Source organism: Hypanus sabinus, chromosome X1 (assembly GCF_030144855.1).
Source record: "Hypanus sabinus isolate sHypSab1 chromosome X1, sHypSab1.hap1, whole genome shotgun sequence".
NCBI lineage: Eukaryota > Metazoa > Chordata > Chondrichthyes > Myliobatiformes > Dasyatidae > Hypanus > Hypanus sabinus.
The window spans coordinates 59406267-59427659 of NC_082738.1; the positions used below are offsets into that span (position 1 = coordinate 59406267).

Here is a 21393-nt window from a genome sequence, read left to right on the forward strand (position 1 = left end):
CCACACAGTGCATAAAGTTAACAATCTGCATGCATTTGTCCTCTTTTTGGATATTATGTGTAATATTATTATGTATATATTATGTACATATTATGTATATATAACACATTATGTGTTCTCCAAGTCAGTCTTGCATCCAGCCATAACCCCAAGTATTTAAACACAGGAACCCTAGTTAGCAGACATCCATACAGAGAAAGATGAAAATTATCCACTTTATGTTTTGAGTAAAAACCAACATATTTTGACTTAGGAACTGAAAATTTAAAATCCCAATTCAGAGACCATTCTTCCATTGCTGATAATGCAGTGTGCACAGACCTTACCACATAGGCAGTATTAAGGCTCTTTTTCCAGAGCCCCATCATTGGTATATAAAGCCAATCACAAGCCCAGATCCAACAAAATCAAAAAAATCATTAATCAGCAGATTAAACAATGTTGTACTAACACTACAATTATCCACTGCAAACTCTGATGACACTTCTTCACCCATCTTCACTCTGAACAACCAGCCAAACAAAAAATCCAAAATCAAGCTTACTGAGTGTAATCAAAAGCCGCTCCCTCCATAGCTTATCGTAAGCTTTTTCAATGTCTGGAAACACTGCAATTACTGATTCTTTTACTGTAAGTGCTTTCCAAATATCATTTCCCAGTAGTACAAGGGCATCATATGTATCTCCATTTACAAAACCCATAATATCCACTCTCCTCTCCAAAACAAACATCAGCCTGATCACTACCATGTTCTCCATTACTTTAAATACACTGTCATCCCTTAATATACCGCTTCCTTAAATTGTCTAGTCTATGCATCTTTGCAAGCATGCTTCCCAGACATTCTGCCTTTTCTTTGCCTATAGTAGCCAAATTTTCATTCTCCACTAACACTGGAATCTGGTGATAACTTCTGACACCATTCATTTTCTTCAGCATTCTCCACACCACTATCAGACCAGTTTCCCTCCCTAGTGATGAGCAAAAACCCCTCCAGGCTTCCCTTTTAACATTCCTAACAACCTTACTTGCTATTAATCTTTTCTTCTGAAAGTTCAGCAAGGCTTCTTGCATTAATCTACATTTCAAAACACAAAATGCCTATCAGAGTCTCTGATAGACTCCGTACATTCCTTACCAGCTCTCCTAGACACCAAAAGAGCAGCTTGATAGGCTACTCCACACAAGCCAGAAAATATACTCTGATAGTCTTCACCTATAGTACACCCAGGTCCTAATGCCCTTCAGTAGGCGTCCCTCCTCAGCCAAACCAAATTCCCTCACCCCAACTCATTTTCCTTTTATTTCTTTCCAAAACCAATTCCATACCATCACTAAACCCCTCTTCTGAATTTCCCACCATAGGCTTCCTTCAATCAAATTACAGGTGGCAAAACCACTCACCCCCATAACACTCATCAACAACTGAACATGCCCTCTCCCCCCACTTAAGGATTGCCTTACTTCAGGAGAAAAGGGATATTCCATTCATTGAAATGTAAGGGAGTTGTTACCTTGAGCCTGAACACAAAACCAAAACACAGGAATTCATATCCTTCTTCACAATTACAAATGTCTGTAAATACATTCATTACAATAAGATCACAATGACATTGCACAACCAAAATCAATCAGCAACTAACCATTTTCCAGGAGCCTGCACTCTCCCCATACCACAAAATGAATTCTTCCACTTAGCCCACACTGAGCATGTGTCACCACAAACAGGCACCTTTTTAAGACAGCCCAATGATCAGTTAGGTCCTGTCCCTGAAACTGGAAGCAATATCAAACAGGGTAAGGCAAAGGATGCTACTGTCTTGGAAGGTGCAAGTGTCTATATTATGCATCAGTTTGGCATGCGCACCTGATAAGTATACAATCAGCACTACCAGGCAGAGATAATGAGCATTATGGACTACTGGGGGTGGGGAGAAGAAATTACTTGTGGCAGACCTGCTCTGTCACAGTTAGCATTTAACCTTAATGTAATGCTACACATTCAGTATTAATGTTGAAGAGGTTTACTCAACACTCAACATTATCTGTGAAATACCAATTGCTAACTACGAAGTTAGTGTTGCATGTACTCGTACTGAAACCAAGACCCAGTTAAATGGCAACTAATCTTGGTTGCTTATGGTCACTTCATATTTTACCTTTCATGCCCCACTAAGGGTGAATAATCATATTCTTGCAAGGGACAGAATTTGAAAATTTGAGGTTGTCTTATATGTATACTGGCTGTCCATTAACTTTAACACTAGAACTCTAGAATGTGTCCATTCCAACTGCTACCAAACCACATCCCTTGTGCTGGGAACTAAAGTGTGATGACTTTCTATTGTTGTTGAGGACTTAATAATTTTTCCCTGAGCATTTACTGGGAGGGAGAAGCAATTTAAAATTATAAGGATCTCCTATCCACCAGAGGATACACACTTCAGACTCAATGACATTGATCTGGTTAGACCAGTCTGTTTTATAGAACCAGGCCTCACCCATTCCACAGAAGTTTACTTCCACGGGAATAGCTGACAGCATTTATGGGAGATGCACACAAAAAATTACTTTGAGCAATTGATGTCACTATATGTCCATCACATAGTTTAATAACACTGCATTTAACTGGTAACCTACTTGCATGTCTTAATCATGGAGGAGCCAGAGAAAATGCAGCAATCTAGACAGTGCATTGAACTATGCAGCACAAATTAGCTTCCAAAATCTCAGCAGTAGTATTTTGCGTGCCACGGTTCCCAAGGAGACATTGGATTGCATAGATTGGGGTTTAAGAGAAGTGAATGGGATCAGTTAGCACATTTTGCATCCCACAGTTTCCGAGGAAACATTGCATTGCGTAGAGGGAGAGAAAATTTAAAAGAAGTGAGCAGGGTCAGATGCTACATTTTTGCGCACCACAGTTCCCAAGAAGCCATTGAATTGTATAGAGGGAGTGAGAGTTTAAAAGAAGCGAGCAGGGGCAGTCAACATAATTTGCATGCCACAGTTTCCAAGAAGACATTGCATTGCGTACAGGGAGAGTGAGTTTAAAAGAAGCGAGTGGGGGCAGTCGGCATATTTTGTGCGCCACAGCTCCTGAGGAGACATTGGACTGCGTAGAGGGAGAGTGAGTTTGAAAGAATTGAGCGGGGGCAGTCAGTGCATTTTACATGCCGCAGTTCCCAAGGAGACATTGGATTGCGCATAGTTAGGCACTTGGCAAGGTCTTATAAAAAGAAGTTAGGTTTTAATTTAGCTGTGTGAGTGGGCCTGTATCAGAGTGGGGAGTTCAGGCTTTGGTGAGGAGAGGCGTAGGCGCAAGGTAGTTTTTTTTGTTATTTAATCTTTCTTATTGCACATTTAGAGCACAGGGGATGCCAGGCCAAATAGTGGAATGCTCTTCTGGATGAACTCAGGATCATTCGGGAGGCTGAGAGGTTGATAGACAGTATATACAGGGAGGCAGTTACACACAAGGTGCAGGACACAGGTAACTGGGTGACTGTCTTGAGGGGGATAGACAGCCAATGCAGTGTACCTCTGTGGCTGTTCCCCTCAACAATAGGTATACTGCTTTGGATACTATTGGGATGACCCAGCAGAAGAAAGCCACAGTGGTCAGGTCTTTGGCACTGAGACTGGCTCTGTGACTCAGAAGGGAAGAGGAGAAAAGAGGTGAGCTGTGGTTATAGGGGATTTTTTGGTTACGAGGACAGATTCTGTGGAAGAGAACGAGATTCTCAGATAGTATGTTGCCGCCCAGGTGCCAGGGTCAGGGACTCTTAGATCAAGTCCCATGGCATTCTTAAGTGGGAGGGTGAGCAGCAGAAATCATGATTCATGTCAATACCAATGACATGGGTAGGAAGGGCGATGAGGTCCTACAAAGTGAGTTCAGGTAGTTAGGTGCTAAGTTAAAGGGCAGGCCCCCCAGGGTTATGATCTCAGGATTGCTAACTGTGCCACGTGCTAGTGAGGCCAGAATAGGGAGATCATACAGTTTAACTCATGGCTAAGGAGATGGTGAAGGATGGATAGCTTCAAATTTTTGGATCATTGGACTCTCAAGCAGGAAGATTTGCTAGCACTTAATGGGGGTTTAAACTAGGGTTGCAGGGGATGGGAACCACAGTGCCAGAACAGTTAGTGGAGAGGTTGTGGATGCAGATGTTGGTAAGACCTCATTCAAAGTCTGGAATCAAAAGGCTTAGCATGGTGGGACTGATGTTCTGAGCTGTATTTATTTCAATGCAAGGAGCATTCTTGGAAAGACGGATGAGCTTAGGGCTTGGATCAACACATGGAATTAGACATTATAGCCATTAGTGAGACTTGGTTAGATGTGACTGACAGCTCAATTTTCTGGGATTCTGTTGTTTTAGATGTTACAGAGTTGGAGGGATGGCATTGCATTACTAGTCAGGGAAAGTGTCATGACAGTGCTCTGACAGGACAGACTGGAGAGCTCGTCTAGTGAAGCTTTATGAATAACTGAGTTATAAGAAAGGTATGACCATGTTCATTGGATTATATTATAGACCACCCAACAGTCAGCGGGATTAGAAGAGCAAATCTGTAGAGCGATCGCAGACTGTTGCAGGAAACATAAAGTTGTGAAAGTAGGTGATTTTAACTTTACACACATTGACCGGGACCCCCATACTGTAAAAGGATAGATGGAAAAGAGTTTGTCCAAATGTTCAGGAAAGTTTCTTTAATCAGTACATAGCAATCTCAATGAGGAAGTACAAGACTTGATCTCCTAATAGGGACTGAGACAGTGCAGGAGACAGAAGTTTGTGCAGGGGAACACTTTATATCTAGAAATCATAGTATCTTTTGTTTCAAGGTAATTATGGAGAAGGATAAGTCTGGTTCTCAGGTTGAGATTCAAAATTAGAGAAATGCCAATTTTGATGATATCAGAAAGGATCTGGTAAGTGTGGAGCAGCAGGCTGTTTTCTGGCAAAGGTGTACTTGGTAAGTAAGAGACCCTCAAACATGAAATTTTTGAGAGCACTGAACTTGTATGTTCCTGTTGGAATAAAAGGCAAGGATAACAGGTTTAGGGAATTTGTTTTTGAAAGATATTTCGGATATATTATATAAAGATATATTAGGAATCCTAAGGAATCCTGAGATATTTTCAATATTCAATTTGTTAATGGAACAAAGGAAATACTTGAAGAGTGTGAGAAATGCAAGAAAACACTTAAGAAAGAAATCAGGAGGGCTAAAAGAAGGCATGAGGTTGCTCTAGCAGACAAGGTGAACGCGAATCCTAAGGAATTCTACAGATATTTTAAGATCAAAAGGATAGCAAGGGAGAAACTTGGTCCTCTGGAAGATCAGAATGTAATCTATGTGTAGAACTCTAAGAGATGGGGGAGTTCTTAAAAGGATTTTTTTGCATCCACATTTATTCAGAGAAGTGAAGCAAAACAGCAGTGAATATATGGACCCGATACAGATCACAGAGGAGGAGGTATTTACTGTCTTGAGACAAATTAGGGTGGATAAGTTAATAGGGCCTGACAATGTGTTCCCTTAGACCCTGTGTGAAGCTAATGCAGAAATTGCAGGGGCCCTGGCTGAGATATTTTAAACATCCTTAGTGACAGGTGAGGTAATGAAGGAATGGAATGTTATTCCATTGTTTAAGAAAGGCTCTAAGAATAAGCCTGGAAATTATACGTCAGTGAGACTGACACCAGTAGTGGGAAAGTTATTGGAAAGTTATATGAGTATTTGGATATACAGGGATTGATTAGGGATAGTCAACATTGCTTTGCGCTAAGTCATGTCTCATCAATCTTACAGAGTTTTTCTAGAAAGTTACCAGGAAAGTTGATGAAGGCAAGGCAGTGGGTATTGTCCACAAGGTCTTTAGCAAGACATTTGATAAGGTCTCACATGGGAGGCTGGCCAAGAACGTTCAGTCACTTGGCGTTCAAGATGAGGTTATAAATTGGATTAGACACTGGCTTCGTGGGAGAAGCCAAAGAGTGGTAGTAGATGGTTGCCTCTCTGAACCTGGAGACCCATGCTAGTGGAGTGCCAAAGGGATCAGTGCTGAGTCCTTTGTTGTCTATCATCTATATCAACAATTTGGATCATAATGTGGTAAACTGGATCAGTAAATTTGTGGACGACACCAAGATTGGGGATGTAGTGGATAGCAAGGAAGACTATCAGAGCTTGCAGTGAGATCTGGACCAGCTGGAAAAATGGGCCGAAAAATGGTAGATGTAATTTAATGCAGACAATTGTGAGGTGTTACATTTTGGGAGGACCAAGCAGATTAGTTCTTACACAGTGAGTGTTAGGGCACTGAGGAGTGTGGTAGAACAAAGGGAATACAGGTATATTCCAATGAGCGAACACATTGCCAGCACAAGTGGTGCATGCGAGTTTGATTTCAAAACTTAAGTGAAGTTTGAACAGGTAGTAGATGCGAGGGGTTTGGAGGACTATGGTCTGGGTGCAGGTCGATGGGAGTAAGCAGTTTAATGGTTCAGCAGAGACTAGATTCGCCAAAGAATCTGTTTCTGTGCTGTAGTGTTCTATGACTATGACTGAGGATAAAATACAGATAACATATTGATGAAATTTAATAAAGAGGCAGTAACAGAAAGGCATACTACGCTTAAACAGACTTAAAGTGTGGGCAAATAACATTTGGGAGCAGGGTGGAGGGGTGAGGGGACAGTTATGGGAACAATTTTATTTTACAGAATGGTTATTATGTGAAAACTATTGTCTGTATGAATGGTGGAAAGTAATCAGGGCTTTTTATAGAGATTTGAAAGGGAACAAGATAAGATGATGTGTTAGAGTATAGGGAAAAAGCAGGGGATTGGCCTGACTGGATTGCTTACAAAGAGCCAGTATGGACTTTATATGCTGAATGGCTTCTTTCTGTACTGTCCAAATCCAAAATCCTCTGAACAGTATAGTACAATGCAAATGAACTTCTATAATAGCGTGCTGCAGTGCAAAAGGACTTCAAAGTCCCACGGGCCAATAGAAGCATAATGAAACTCTCCAGCTTGCAAAATATATCCCACCAATTTGACACTTTCAATGAGCTGCATATAAAGGAAAAAGCCTGAAGGACTTACATATGCAAACGTTGTCTTGTGTAGGTGTGCACTCTGAGATCATTTCTTCATAATCTTCACAAGGACTGCATGGGAGACAAGGATCAACACTGCTCGCCTGGTCAGAATAAGTGCCTTCAGGGCATTCCTCACAGATTGTATTCCTTCCCTCAGAACACTGTTCCAGGACTCCATATCCCTTGTCACATATATTGCATGGAAGGCACTCTCCATTACTGTCCTCATAATACCCATTCATGCAAGTACAGGAAGTGTCAAAGTTCTCCATGCAAGGGATAAGAATGGTTTTTGTACCCGTACACACGGTGCATTGTTTGCAGGGCTCAATATGGCTTGAGACATCTGAATAAAAGAGACCTAGGATAAAAAAAAGCATCAGTAAGTTAAGTGTAAAGTTTCTTTTTTCTTTCATTTGCATTTGGGATGAAGGCATAACTATCAAGATTGACAGTTATCATCCTTTGCATAAAGTGCATGGGCTGACTACACTGCCAAGGCAAATAAAAACCATAGCTGACTGCAAAGGTTCATACACTGCATAGGGATTGAGATGCTACCTTCAGTTTGGGGGATAGGAAGACTCTAAAGTCAGCAAGAGCTGTGCTCTCCCACGCTCAGAAGGCAAGGTGTGAGTACACACAGAAAATTTACAGACATCTTTGTGACATTAGGGACATGCGGTGCATGTAGCAAAGTATAGAAACCATAACTGATTACAAGTCCGCCCTTCGTGTCAATGACAGCGACCCTCCCTTTTCAATAGGCTGAATGTCTTCTATGCACAATTTGATGCATTGAACGATGTGACATCGAGGAAAGCCCCCTTTCCCCTGAGGAACTGACACCCTGTCTGGTCACAGATGAGGAGGATCCTAGTCAGGGTAAACCCTTACAAAGCTGGATGGCCAGATAACGTACCTGGTCAGATGCTGAGGGACTGTGCAGCCCACCTAACAAAGGTCTTAAAGTAAATCTTTAGTATCTCTTTGAAACAGTCCGTTGTACCAGCAGGCTTCAAGGCAGTCATTTTTTCAATGCCCAAGAGAGCAACAATAACTGGTCTAACCAATTACCACCCAGTGGCACTGACTTCAACAATCATGAAGTGCTTTGAGTGGCTAATAATGGGTTTTATAAAATCACACTTTCCAGTTACATTGGATCTTTCCAGATCACCTAGCACTCAAACCAGTCCGGTAATGATGCCGTAGCCTCAGCCCTCCACTCCAGACTGTCCCACCTGGAAAATGATGCCTCATATGACAAAATGTTGTTCATCAATTTCAGTATGGCTTTTAACAAAATTATCCCTTAAAGGCTGATGGGTAATCTATCCTTGACGGGGCTCAACGCCCCTCACTGTAACTGGATCTTGGACTTGATGGAAACACCCGTCAGTTTGATTTGGCAGCAACATCTTAAGCTCCATCACGCTGAGCACTGGTGCCCCCCAGCATTCTCAGTCTGCTGCTGTTCGCATTGCTAACTCATAACTGCATTGCCAGATCCTGCTCAAACCGCATCATCAAGTTCATTGATGATATGCCAGTGACTGGCCTCATCAGCAACAATAATGAGTCAGCATACAGAGAGGAGGTAGAGAGGCTTGTCAATGGTGTGAGAGTAGCAACCTGAGTCTCAATGTGGACAAGACAAAAGAGACGATTGTGGACTTCAGGAAGCACAGGTGAACTGCACATCAATGGTTTTACTGCAGAGAGAGCAAAGAGCTCAAAGTTCCTTGGTGTACACATATCAAACGATGTAACTTGGACCCACAACGCTTTCTCACTAGTCAAGAAGGCACAGCAGCATCTACACTTTCTGAGGAGATTGTCGACCTGCAAGGCTCCCCACCCCCCATTCTAACAACTTTCTATAGGAGCAACCATAGGGGATGTCCCGTCTGGCTGCAACATTGTGTGTTACGGAAGCTGTAATGCATTGGACCACAAAACCCCGTAGAGGGTAACAAAAATCTTCAAGAACAGAACCTGGGTTCTCCCTTACTCCTTTTCATGACATTTACCAGTAGCATTGTATATGAAGGGCCAAAGCATTGTTGCAGATCCCTACCGTCCATGCCACAATCTTACTGACCCACTACCATCAGGAAGGAGGTACAGGAGCATCAGGACTAGGACTGCCAGACTGGGTAACAGCTTCTTCCCTCAGGCTGTGAGACTAATGAAAACCCTGCCACCTGTAATGGTCTCATCACTAGGTCAGCGAGCTGTTTACTGTTTACCTGCACTGCACTTTACTACAGGCATTTTGAATTATATTTTATTAATTTATTTATGGAATACCGTGGCATGCAAAAGTTTGGGCACCCCTGGTCAAAATTTCTGTTAATGCAAATAGTTGAGTAGAAGATGAATTGATCTCCAAAAGTCATAAATTTAAAGATGAAACATTCTTTTCAACATTTTAGGCAAGATTAGTGTATTATTTTTGTTTTCTACAATTTTAGAGTGGAAAAAAAGGAAAGGAGCACCTTGCAAAAGTTTGGGCACCCTGAGAGATTTGAGCTCTTAGATAAATTTCACCAAAGTCTCAGACCTTAATTAGCTTGTTCACAGTCATCATTAGGAAAGGCCAGGTAATGCAAATTTCAAAGCTTTATAAATACCCTGACTCTTCAAACCTTGTCCCAACAATCAGCAGCCATGGGCACCTCTAGATAGATAGATAGATAGATGCTTTATTCATCCCCAAGGGGAAATTCAACATTTTTCCAGTGTCCCATACATTTATTATAGCAAAACTAATTACATACAGTATTTAACTCAGTATAAATATGATATGCATCTAAAATCACCCTCCCAAAAAGCATTAATAAATAGCTTTTAAAAAGTTCTTAAATAGTTTACTAAAGTGCATTGAGTGGTAACTTAAGCTCAGTCCTAACCCCAGCACTTAACATGTCTTGCCCCTGGTGGTTGAATTGTAGAGCCGAATGGCGTTGGGGAGTAATGATCTCTTCATCCTGTCTGAGGAGCATTGCATTGACAGCAACCTGCCGCTGAAGCTGCTTCTCTGTCTCTGGATGGTGCTGTGCAGAGGATATTCAGGGTTTTCCATGATTGACCATAGCCTACTCAGCGCCCTCCGCTCTGCCACCGATGTCATACTCTCCAGTTCTGTGCCCACGACAGAGCCCACCTTCCTTACCAGCTTATTAAGACGTGAGGCGTCTCTCTTCTTAATGCTGCCTCCCCAGCACGCCACCACAAAGAAGAGGGCGCTCTCCACAACTGACCGATAGAACATCTTCAGCATCTCACTACAAACATTGAATGACGCCAGCCTTCTGAGGAAGTACAGTTGACTCTGTGCTTTCCTGCACAGGGCATCTGTGTTGGCAGTCCAGTCTAGCTTCTTGTCTAACTGCACTCCCAGATACTTGTAGGTCTTAACCTGCTCCACACATTCTCCATTAATGATCACTGGCTCCATATGAGGCCTAGGTCTCCTAAAGTCCACCACCATCTCCTTGGTCTTGGTGATATTGAGACGCAGGTAGTTTAGAGTTGCACCCTATCACAAAGTCCTGTATCAGTTTCCTATACTCTTCCCCCTGACCATTCCTGACACACCCCACTATAGCCGTGTCATCAGCGAACTTCTGCACATGGCAGGACTCCGAGTTATATTGGAAGTCTGATGTGTACAGGGTGAACAGGACTGGAGAAAGCACGGTCCCCTGCGGCGCTCCTGTGCTGCTGACCACCGTGTCAGACCTACAGTCTCCCAACCGCACATACTGAGGTCTGTCTGTCAAGTAGTCCGTAATCCAAGCCACCATGTGTGAGTCTACTCCCATCTCCGTTAGTTTGTGCCTTAAGATCCTGGGCTGGATGGTGTTAAAGGCACTAGAGAAGTCCAGGAATGTAATCCTCACAGCACCACTGACCCTGTCCAGGTGAGAGAGGGATTTGTGCAGCAAGTACGTGATAGCATCCTCCACTCCCACCTTCTCCTGATACGCAAACTGAAGAGGATCCCGGGCGTGCCTGGTTTGTGGCCTCAGATTCTGTATTATCAGCCGCTCCATGGTCTTCATCACGTGCGACGTCAAAGCAACAGGTCTGAAGTCATTTATCTCCCTTGGTTGTGGTTTCTTCGGTACCTCTAAGCAGCTGCCTAGCACTCTGAAAATAAATAATGCCCACAAAGCAGGAGAAGGCTATAAGAAGATAGGAACGCACTTTCAGGTAGCCATTTTCTCAGTTCATAATGTAATTAAGAAATGGCAGTTAACAGGAACGGTGGAGGTCAAGTTGAGGTCTGGAAGACCAAGTGAACTTTCCAAGAGAACTGCTCGTAGGACTGCAAGAAAGGCAAATCAAAACCCCCATTTGACTGCAAAAGACCTTCAGGAAGGTTTAGCAGACTCGGGAGTGGTGGTGCACTGTTCTACTGTGCAGCAACACCTGCACAATGGAAGAGTCATCAGAAGAAAGCCCTTCCTCCATCCTCACCACAAAATTCAGTGTCAGAAGTTTGCAAAGTAACATCTAAACAAGCCTGATGCATTTTGGAAACAAGTCTTGTGGACTGATGAAGTTAAAATAGAACTTTTTGGCCGCAATAAGCAAAGGTATCATGTACAACAAGCTCGAGGAACTCAGCAGGTCAGGCAGCATCCATGGAAATGAGCAGTCAACGTTTCGGGCTGAGACTGAAGAGGGAGGGGACAGGGGCCCTATAAAGAAGGTGAGAAGGAGAAGGCTGGTGGGTATCCGGTTAAAAACTAATCAGTGGAAAGATCAAGGGGTGGCGGAGGGGAAGCAGGGAGGGAATAGGCAGGAAAGGTAAAGAAGGAATGTAATGTGAAAGCACTGTGTACGTGTTGCATCTGCAGTGTACTTTTTGTTTATTATGAGCAAAGGTATGTTTGGAGAAAAAAAGGATGCAGAATTTCATGAAAAGAACACCTCTCCAACTGTTAAGCACAGGGGTGGATCAATCATGCTTTGGGCTTATGTTGCAGCCAGTGGCGCAGAGAACATTTCACTGGTAGACGGAAGAATTAATTCAATTAAATACCAGCAAATTCTGGAAGTAAACATCACACCAACTGTAAAACACTTAAGATGAAAAGAGGATGGCTTCTACAACAGGATAATGATCCTAAACAATCCTCAAAATCCACAATGGACTTCCTCAAGAGGCACCAGCTGAAGATTATGCCATGGCCCTCACAGTCCCCTGAACTAAACATCATCAAAAATCTGTGGATAGACCACAAAAGAGCAGTGCATGCAAGACAGCCCAAGAATCTCACAGAACTAGAAGCCTTTTGCAAGGAAGAATGGGCAAAAAATCCCCCAAACAAGAATTGAAAGACTCTTAGCTGCTACAGAAAGTGCTTACAAGCTGTAATACTTATTTTGAAACTGTAAAAGATGGAAATAAAAAAGTAATCTTGCTTAAAATATTAAAGAAATGTGTCATCTTTAACTCTATGCCTTTTAGAAATCAAGTCATCTTTTACTCACTTAGCTATTCACAGTAACAGAAATTTTCACTGAGGTGCCCAAACTTTTGCATGTAACTGTATGTTGATTTATGTGCTGTGTGTGGCATACGTTTTGTGGGTGCATCATGGTCCGGAGCAACATTGTTTTATTCATTGTATATATGTACAACCAGATTACAACTTAAACTTGAACTAGATCCCACTCAAAGAATTAGCCATACTGTTTGAAATCACAGTTAGGCCAAATCTTGTAAGGACATTAAGTTTGTTTTGTTGAAAGATTTTCAAATACCAGTTTCAATTTTCTGATTGGCACTCTCATTACTATAAATAAAACTTTTTTTTCAAATTGCATAAGCAGCATGGTTGGATTGGAAATAAACTCCTTTCAGTTTACTTTGAACAGGTTTCTGCAATAATATTTTCTAGGTTTAGTGAGATTTCTTCTCATTCTACTGAACTCTAAAGAATATGTGCCTCGCCCACTGCACTTCTCCTCAAACAGTAAATCTGTCAACCAAAGAATCAGTCTTAGTTCATGAAGACAGACACAAAGTAGTTGTTTTATATTTCTACCATTTCCTCATTCTCTCTTGGAACATTGCTTCTTCCGGAACAGCCACTCCCATAACATTTCCAGGTTGCGTTCATTCTCGAACTAATCAATGCTCGTTGACTAAAATGCCCCCGTACTTTAAGAATTTATCATTCTCCTATAATTTTACCAACAGCAGGATTGTAGTGTATTATGCTGGTAATAAAACCTCCTCCAACAGGTTTGCTTTATCTCCCTCTCCTTTCTTCCTGTAAAGAATAATGAGAAGAGCAAACAGTGTCCCTTTTTATGCTTGTATCAGGTTGCCTTTTTTTTAATGTATCTGCAGAAGTCTCTACCATCTGTTTTTATGTTTCTTTTCAGTTTACACTCATAATCTATCTTGCCTTTTAATGAACTGCAAACACTAAAAATTTTGCTGGATTTACAAACACAAATATTTCCTCCTTCGTCAACTTCTAAAACACTCCCAAATTTCAGGCTTAGTGCTATTCTTGTCAAATTTATAAGCCTCTTCCATGAAGTCAATACTGCCTTTAATTTTTTATACTAAACTCAGATTAACCAGTTTTCTTTTGGGTATTTGTAGCTTATTTTGATATATATGTACTATATATGTAGGATATATATGTACTATTTCTTTGCATGCTGCCTGATCTGCGGAGTGCTTCTAAGTTAGATTTCAGACTTCTAGCATCTGCAGTTCTTTCTTTATGGTCTCTTCCAGTGCTATGCCATTTAATGATCTATATATTCCATAAGACAACAGAGAATGATCTTATTCACGAGCTACACACTACCTGGAAGAATAGTGTGATTAGCTCAAAGTGCACATTTGTATTATTCAATTACCAATAGAAAATTAACAAATTTTGATCTCAAAAATTGCACAAAAGGGAAAAAGGGATTAAATATTAATGACTGTGAGGTTGGATCTATACAGAGTTATAAACCTCTTCTGGAATTAAAGAACAATAATAAAAACATAAGCCTGTAATACAAAGCATTTCAAATCAAATAGTAAGGCAGAAATAAATAAAATGGATACAAGACAGACAAGTTCAATCAGATAGACTGATGGTCTATCTCCTGTTACAAGACTAACAGAACCTTAAAAGGAACATTCTTTGCTCTTGTTATTCAAGAGGATAGCTGTCACAAGCACAGTTCTCTGTTGCTTGCTCCCTGCAAGTATAACCTCCCATTTAGAAACTTCAAACTGTTGAAATACATAAGAGCATTGAAAATCAAAGCAGTAGTCATGGTGCCTTTCAAGTATGCTCCACATTCAATAAGGTCACTTTTAGTCCAGTGCCGTATACGTACCTTCCCTGCTTTATGCCCTGATTCTATTAGCATTTAAAAATCAGTAGACCACTGCCTTAAACACATTCAACAACGAAGCAACCACAGGCCTCTGAGGTAGAAAATCTCAAAGATTTACAATCATCTGAACATACAATTTTTTTCTCGCCTCATTCCTTTAAGGCAGACCAAGATCCTGAGAATGTCTCCTCTGATTCTAGAGGAAACAATCTCCATTCTTGCATCTCCACTCTGTCAGCTCTTCCTTGTATATCACACTTTATCTGATAGGCCACTTAAGTCCAGGATTTAACAAAAGTCCATCTGTAACTCAATGTCAGATATTAAAAAGCTCCTGTAAAGTGAAGCAAACCACTTATCTGGATCAATATCTGAGCATTAATAATGTGATGAAGGAGAAGCTACTGACCATGATGATTAACTTACATGAAATCTCCTTGGAAATAACTGCTCTTAAATCTCAACTACTCCATTCATTCCTGTTGACAGACATCATTCAGCTTTTGATGAAAACATAAAATACCAAGTATATTCATAATAAAAGATCAAATCACATTCCAGTACTAACAACCTGGAGCCCCTATTGTTCCGTGTATCCAAACTAGCCCGTGCAAACAATAATGAATATGATGTTGCACTAAACTAGCTTCATCTAAATGAGCTAAATCCTGCGACCTTTAGAGTAAAAGTCTGCAAATTAAATGACTGCCTCTGCATATGGATAGAAGCAGTTAGCCTTTGAGGAGCTCAGGTGTGGTATTTTGGCCAGATCTAAAAATTAGGCCTCATGGCATTTCTCTGAGTTAGATGCACAGCTTCCTCAGGGAAGCTATAATAATCAAGTAATCAAGTATTCAGCTATAATAAATGGTTGTTGGCCTTCTTACCACAATAACTGTATCAAAACTCCTGAGGGAGCATGTTCTATTCCTTATCTCCATCAACAACCTGATACAAGCATAAAAAGGGACACTGTTTGCTCTTCTCATTATTCTTTACAGGAAGAAAGGAGAGGTAGATAAAGCAAACCTGTTGGAAGAGGTTTTATTACCAGCATAATACACTGCAATCCTGCTGTTGGTAAAATTATAGGAGAATGATAAATTCTTAAAGTACGGGGGCATTTTAGTCAACGAGCATTGATTAGTTTGAGAATGAACACAACCTGGAAATGTTATGGGAGTGGCTGTTCCAGGAGAAGCAATGTTCCAAGAGAGAATGTTCTGTTCCAGGAGAAGCAAAGAAAATAAGCCTGAGATTGTTCTGAGATAACCAAGGGAACAGGACTAGAAATATTCTGGAAAAATCATGGAATCTAGCCTGAGATTCTTTCTGGAGAACCACTGGAAATAGACTGTTCCAGTAGTGTTTTGAGATGGGGCCTGTGATTCTTTTAGAAAAACAATGGGAGCAGGCTCAAAGTTGCTCGGGTAGACAGCTAGACAGGAACATGAGAAGGAAAAGTTTAAAGGGTTATGGATCAAACATGGGCAAAATGGATAGGCATCTTAGTCAGCATGGGCCAGTTGAGCCATAGGACCTGTTTGCATGCTGTATGACTCAATCACTACCATCTAGGTGTAGTGTTGACTTCATGCATTGGAATTCATGAACTAAACAAAGAGAGAAAGTTGCATTCACAGGCAGAGGGAAAGCTCATGGGAACATAAGAGGAAAATTAGGAATATTGTATTCCTATATTTTATGGATGGGTGCTTAATGGTTGCCATGGATGAGGTGAACTGAATGACTTATTTTTGTGCTGTATAACTCTATGATCTTCTATGACCAGGTAAAAGTCAAGCAACAGCATTGAAAACACATAAAAGAAATAAAGTAATAACATGACATTATGGAGCAATATTCAACACATGTAAAATTAGTCTTGTGGATTTGCCCACCATTAGGATAAGCAATTTTCTTTACGTTATTTTTGGGTGTTTGACATTCAACATTACCTCTCTTCATTTAGCATTGAACCCAATTATTCTTGGTTGTAAAAGCAAAGCTATATTTTTCTTCTGAATTATGAAATAAATTCAAAGAACAAAAAAGATTACATCTGATAAAAAGTCCCGATGATGCTATTGCTGAAAATGAAGTTACTTAGTCTCTAGAAGCTTGCAGAACTGAATACAAATGAATATTATGTACAATGTGAAATACCAGTGGTCACAATAAACAATGGCAAATTCTTTCACTCATTATACCAAACTAAGGAGACTGGCGGTAAGCCTAAAATTTAGGTCTAACAGAATCAAAGCTTTAGCTAAGTAGCTAATAGAAAGTTGAGATTCAGCTTGATCTCTCTTTCTCTTGCTCTTACACAAACACAGACATTCATTCTTTCTCTCTCTCTCTCTCTCTCTCTCTCTCTCTCTCTCTCTCTCTCTCTCTCTCTCTCTCTCTCTCTCTCTCTCTCTCTCTCCCTAAGAGAGAGAGAGAGAGAGAGAGAGAGTTTTGTATATTTTGTATACAGTTTTGTATATTAAAACTGCTTGATGTGACAACTACTGCAATGGGGTCATACTGAAACATAGAAAACCTACAGCACAACACAGGCCCTTCAGCCCACAAAGTTGTGCTGAACATGTCCCTACCTTAGAAATTACTAGGCTTACCCATAGCCCTCTATTTTTCTAAGATCCATGTACCTATCCAAAAGTCTCCTAAAAGACCCTATCATATCCACCTCCACCACCGTCGCTGGCAGCCCATTCCACGCACTCACCACTCTGAGTAAAAAATTTACCCCTGCCATCTCCTCTATACCTACTCCCCAGCACTTAAACCTATGTCCTCTTGTGGCAACTATTTCAGCCCTGGGAAAAGCAAAATGATCAATGCCCCTCATCATCTTATAAGTGTTGCTTGCAAGATTTTATCTATAATGCTTTGCAAATTAAGATTGTTTGATATGACAACTACTGCAATAAGGTCATTTTGCTTTAAAAAGTTTATCTATGAAATTCCTGCAGACTTCTTTCTCATCAGTATTTGTATTTGTCTAGTGCTCCTTGGAGACCACAGTTTATGAGACAGCTAAATGCTTCCTATGAATAATATATTTAATAATACAGACAACACTAATAATTATTGTTAAAAGGTTTTAATGCAAGGAAGGGCAATAAGAAAAAGAGTTTCTGTGTGGTAGTATCCAAATTACATATGCAATAGTTCCTTTCCTGTTTCCTTAGAGATTTCTTGTTTGCATAGAGAAAAATGACAGAGCAAGTGGACTGATTATTTGCTGGGCTGCAATCAAGTGTCTTCTTCTTGATTAGACCATAAGATATAGAAATTATTTGGCCCTTTGAGTCTGCTCCACCATTCCATCATGGCTGATTTCTTCTCCTTCTCAATCCCATACTCCTGCCTTCTTCCCGTAACCCTTACTAATTCCATCAACCTCTGCTTTAAAAATACCCAATGACTTGGCCTCCACAGCCATCTGTGGCAAAAAAGTTCACAGATTCACTACCCTCTGGCTAAAGAAATCCCTTCTCATCTTACTCTCGCACTATTGGAAATGTAGTATCATCTCCACGACCACTCTATCAGGGCCTTTCAATATTTGGTAGGTTTCAATGAGATCCCCCTTCATTCTTCTGAACTCTAGTCAGTACAGGGCCAGAGCCATCAATCACTCCTTAAACGTTAACCTTTACATTCCCAGGATGATTTCCCCCAAAAGTGCTCACAATACTTCTGGCCAATGCCTTATAAAGCCTCACATTTTATCCTTGCTTTTATACTCTAATCTTCTTGAAATGATACAAACATTGCATATGCCTCCCTTTTTCACTTACAGGCTATGTATATTTTGGTAAGGCCAGCAGTTATTGTCCAACAACTGTGAATGCTATGTGGGCACAGCAATCAAGCCATCCTAAAGCCTACACCTCCAATACAAAGATGTCAGCGATTTTTGTGGAATTCCAAATGTTTTAATCATCTGAATTTTAAATATCACCAGCATTCTATTGAATTATCATCAATGTCCATCTGTTGATTGGGATCATTCAGGAGAGAAATTCCATTGGTGCAGTGGTGTAGCTGTTAATACAGTAAAAATCTAGAAATCCAAAGTTCAACTCGTACATAGAATATCCTGGAATTTAACTTCAGTTATGGAATCATGGGGTCAGAGTCATACAGGCTATTCAGCCCATCATGTCCATGTTGGCCAGTGAATAATCTGTAATATGTCAGTAGAAATGATGATACCATAATATAAAGCCTCCAAGTTCATTAAAGTCCATTAGAGATTAAATCTACTGTCCTTATCCAATCAGGATTATATGCAACTCCAGGCTAACAATGAAGTTGATTCCTAAATGCCCCCTTGAGGTAACCTGAGATGCATGTAGTTCAAGGGTAATTCTGGATAGGCACTATACCTGGTGTTGCCAGTAATGTACAGTATGAGTAATGAAGAAAGAAAAATATCATTTCCTACGTCTCAATAAAATTGATGATGTTTTTTTATAGGGCTGAACAGAATGGATGAAGGGAGAATTATTGCCTGAAACTAGAAACATGAGTTACAGCCTCAAAATAACCCCATTTAGGACAGTAGTGAGGAGAAAGTTCTTCACTCAGAGGGTGGTGAATCATTGAAATTCAATCACTGAATTCATTTTAAAAAGACATTGATAATTTTCTGGATATTAAGGGAGTCAAGAAGTATAGGAATGGTGCAGGAAAATGGAGCAGGGTTAGAAGATCCTGGTAAATACTGGTGCAGGGCTCAAGCATCTAGATGTATACTGGCAATTTGATAATCCAACAATGCTATTTTGTGGCGAGTTCCAAGATTTACAGTCAGAAGTAATCAAAGAAAGGCAATAAATTTCCATTTCAGAACAGTGCTCTGCTCAGGGAAGTTTTCCAGTGGGGGTAATCCAAAGCACTGCTGCCATTGTCCTTTTTGGTGACAGAGGAGACGTGATTGCAAGGTTCTGTCTGAATAGCTTAGTACAGCAGCAACGATTCAGAAACTGAATCAGGTTCGTAATCACTGTATGGAGATATGTCATAAAATTTGTTCTTTTGTGGCAGCAGTACATTGTAAAACATAAAAGTCACTGTAAGTTACAATAGAAATAATATAAATAAACAGTGCAAAAGAGAAATAGTGAAGTATGTTCATGAGTTCAGAAATATGATGGTGGGGGTGGAGGAGAAATTGTTCCTAAAACATTGAATGTGCATCTCTGTACTTCCTCCCTGATGGTAGCATTGAGGAAAGGCCATACGGTATCCTGGATGGTGAAGGTGGATGCCACCTTTTTGAGGCACTGTCTCTTGAAGATGGTCTCGATGGCTTGTGCGCATGATGGAGCTGCAACCTCTTTTGATCTTGTGCAGTGGCCCCTCCATACCAGATAGTGATGCAACCAGTTAGAATGCTCCCCATGGTAGATATGTAGAAATTTGCTTGAGTCTTTAGTAATGTATCATATCTCCTCAAATTCTTAATGAAATACTGTATAACCACTACTTTTGTACTAGTGCATTAATGATGGAGAGAATGATCATTTATTATAGTGGAAGGGATATCAGACAAGCAGGCTGCCTTATTCTGATTCTATTGCGGTTCTTGTGTTACTGGAATTGGACTTTTCCAGGTAACCAGAGAATATCCAATCACACTCCTATCTCCCTGTACCTTGTAGATAGTGTAAAGTATTTTGAGTGTCATGAAGTGAACCATTCATTGCAAGCTACTCCGCTTCTGATCTGTCTTGTAATTACTGTATTTACCTGGCTAGCCCAAGTGGCTTTTCGGTTCGTGCTGAGCAATGGGGAAGTGAAAATATTCTCTTTCTCAGTAAAAGATTTGTGAGCCTCGCACAGACATATACACTATAGACTGACCCATGTGCAATGAGGATAAGCTATGGGAAACAATGAGTAAATCTCAAGCTCTGAGGACCAGCAAGTAAACTATTAAGTGGTAATCTTGACTATTTAAATGATTAATAAAACACCGCATGAAGAGTTTTACTCAAAAGCCAAACAATGTTTTGAATGATTAGAGGAGCTTAATAAGCAAAAACATTACAAAAATCAAACAAAAGCTGTGCTACAATGAGCAAATTAAGGGATGAAGCAGGAACACTGATCTTTGTTTTAGCTAGCAAAGCTTTGTCAAGATAACAAATGGCAGGATAGCAGGGGATTAAAACCAGTAACATGGACTAGTTGCCCTGTCTTCCCAGTTTCTTTATGCTAATTAGATTTTATTTTACGTGTGGAATGAAATATAAACTGTAAGTTACCAATGAGTATCTAATGCCCCAGCTTGATTGTTCATTCATAAATTTTACTTTTTCTTTTCTAATTTTCATACCAACAACCAAAATAATATTGAGCCACAGAACTTCACTGATGCACAATTCTGATTATCTTTATTTACCAAACGTGTATTGCCTGCAGTTGTTTTAGGATTCAGACATTTAGGAAGTGAAGTTAAAAGGACCCAGAAGCAGCCTCTGAATGGTATACTTGCTCTTTAGGTCTCTCTACATAATTTATTTTGCAAGGTTTAAAATCCAAATAATCTGTTTTGACATTTAGAAACACGAAGTACTTGGCCTGGAGGAAAGGAGGGGTGAACATGAATTGTGGTTGATGTGTTTGCACACACACAGGATTATTTTCTAAAGCGCAAGCCAGATATACTTAAAAGCAAAATGTATGCAGGCATAGATTAATATTTGGTTGCCTCAGTGACCTTCTTCTGTACTGTTATGGTCTATGACACTGACCAATTTAGAGATAAATTATCTGAGAAATGCTTCTATGATATTCTAAAATGATCAGAATGACTTCATGAATTGTGAATAACATAGAACACAGAGCACCGAGCAAAGAATAATATGGCACAGGAATAGGGC

At 40.4% G+C, this 21393-nt stretch overlaps 1 protein-coding gene across 1 annotated transcript in view; it reads right to left on the minus strand.

Moving 5' to 3' along the window:
* LOC132384955 (tumor necrosis factor receptor superfamily member 16-like) overlaps positions 1 to 21393 on the minus strand; it is a 137043-nt gene that overhangs the window by 79371 nt on the left and 36279 nt on the right. Inside the window, exon 3 of the mRNA XM_059956643.1 lies at positions 7125 to 7481. Within this exon, the coding sequence (XP_059812626.1) occupies positions 7125 to 7481 (357 nt within the window). The remainder of the gene's footprint in view (positions 1 to 7124; positions 7482 to 21393) is intronic.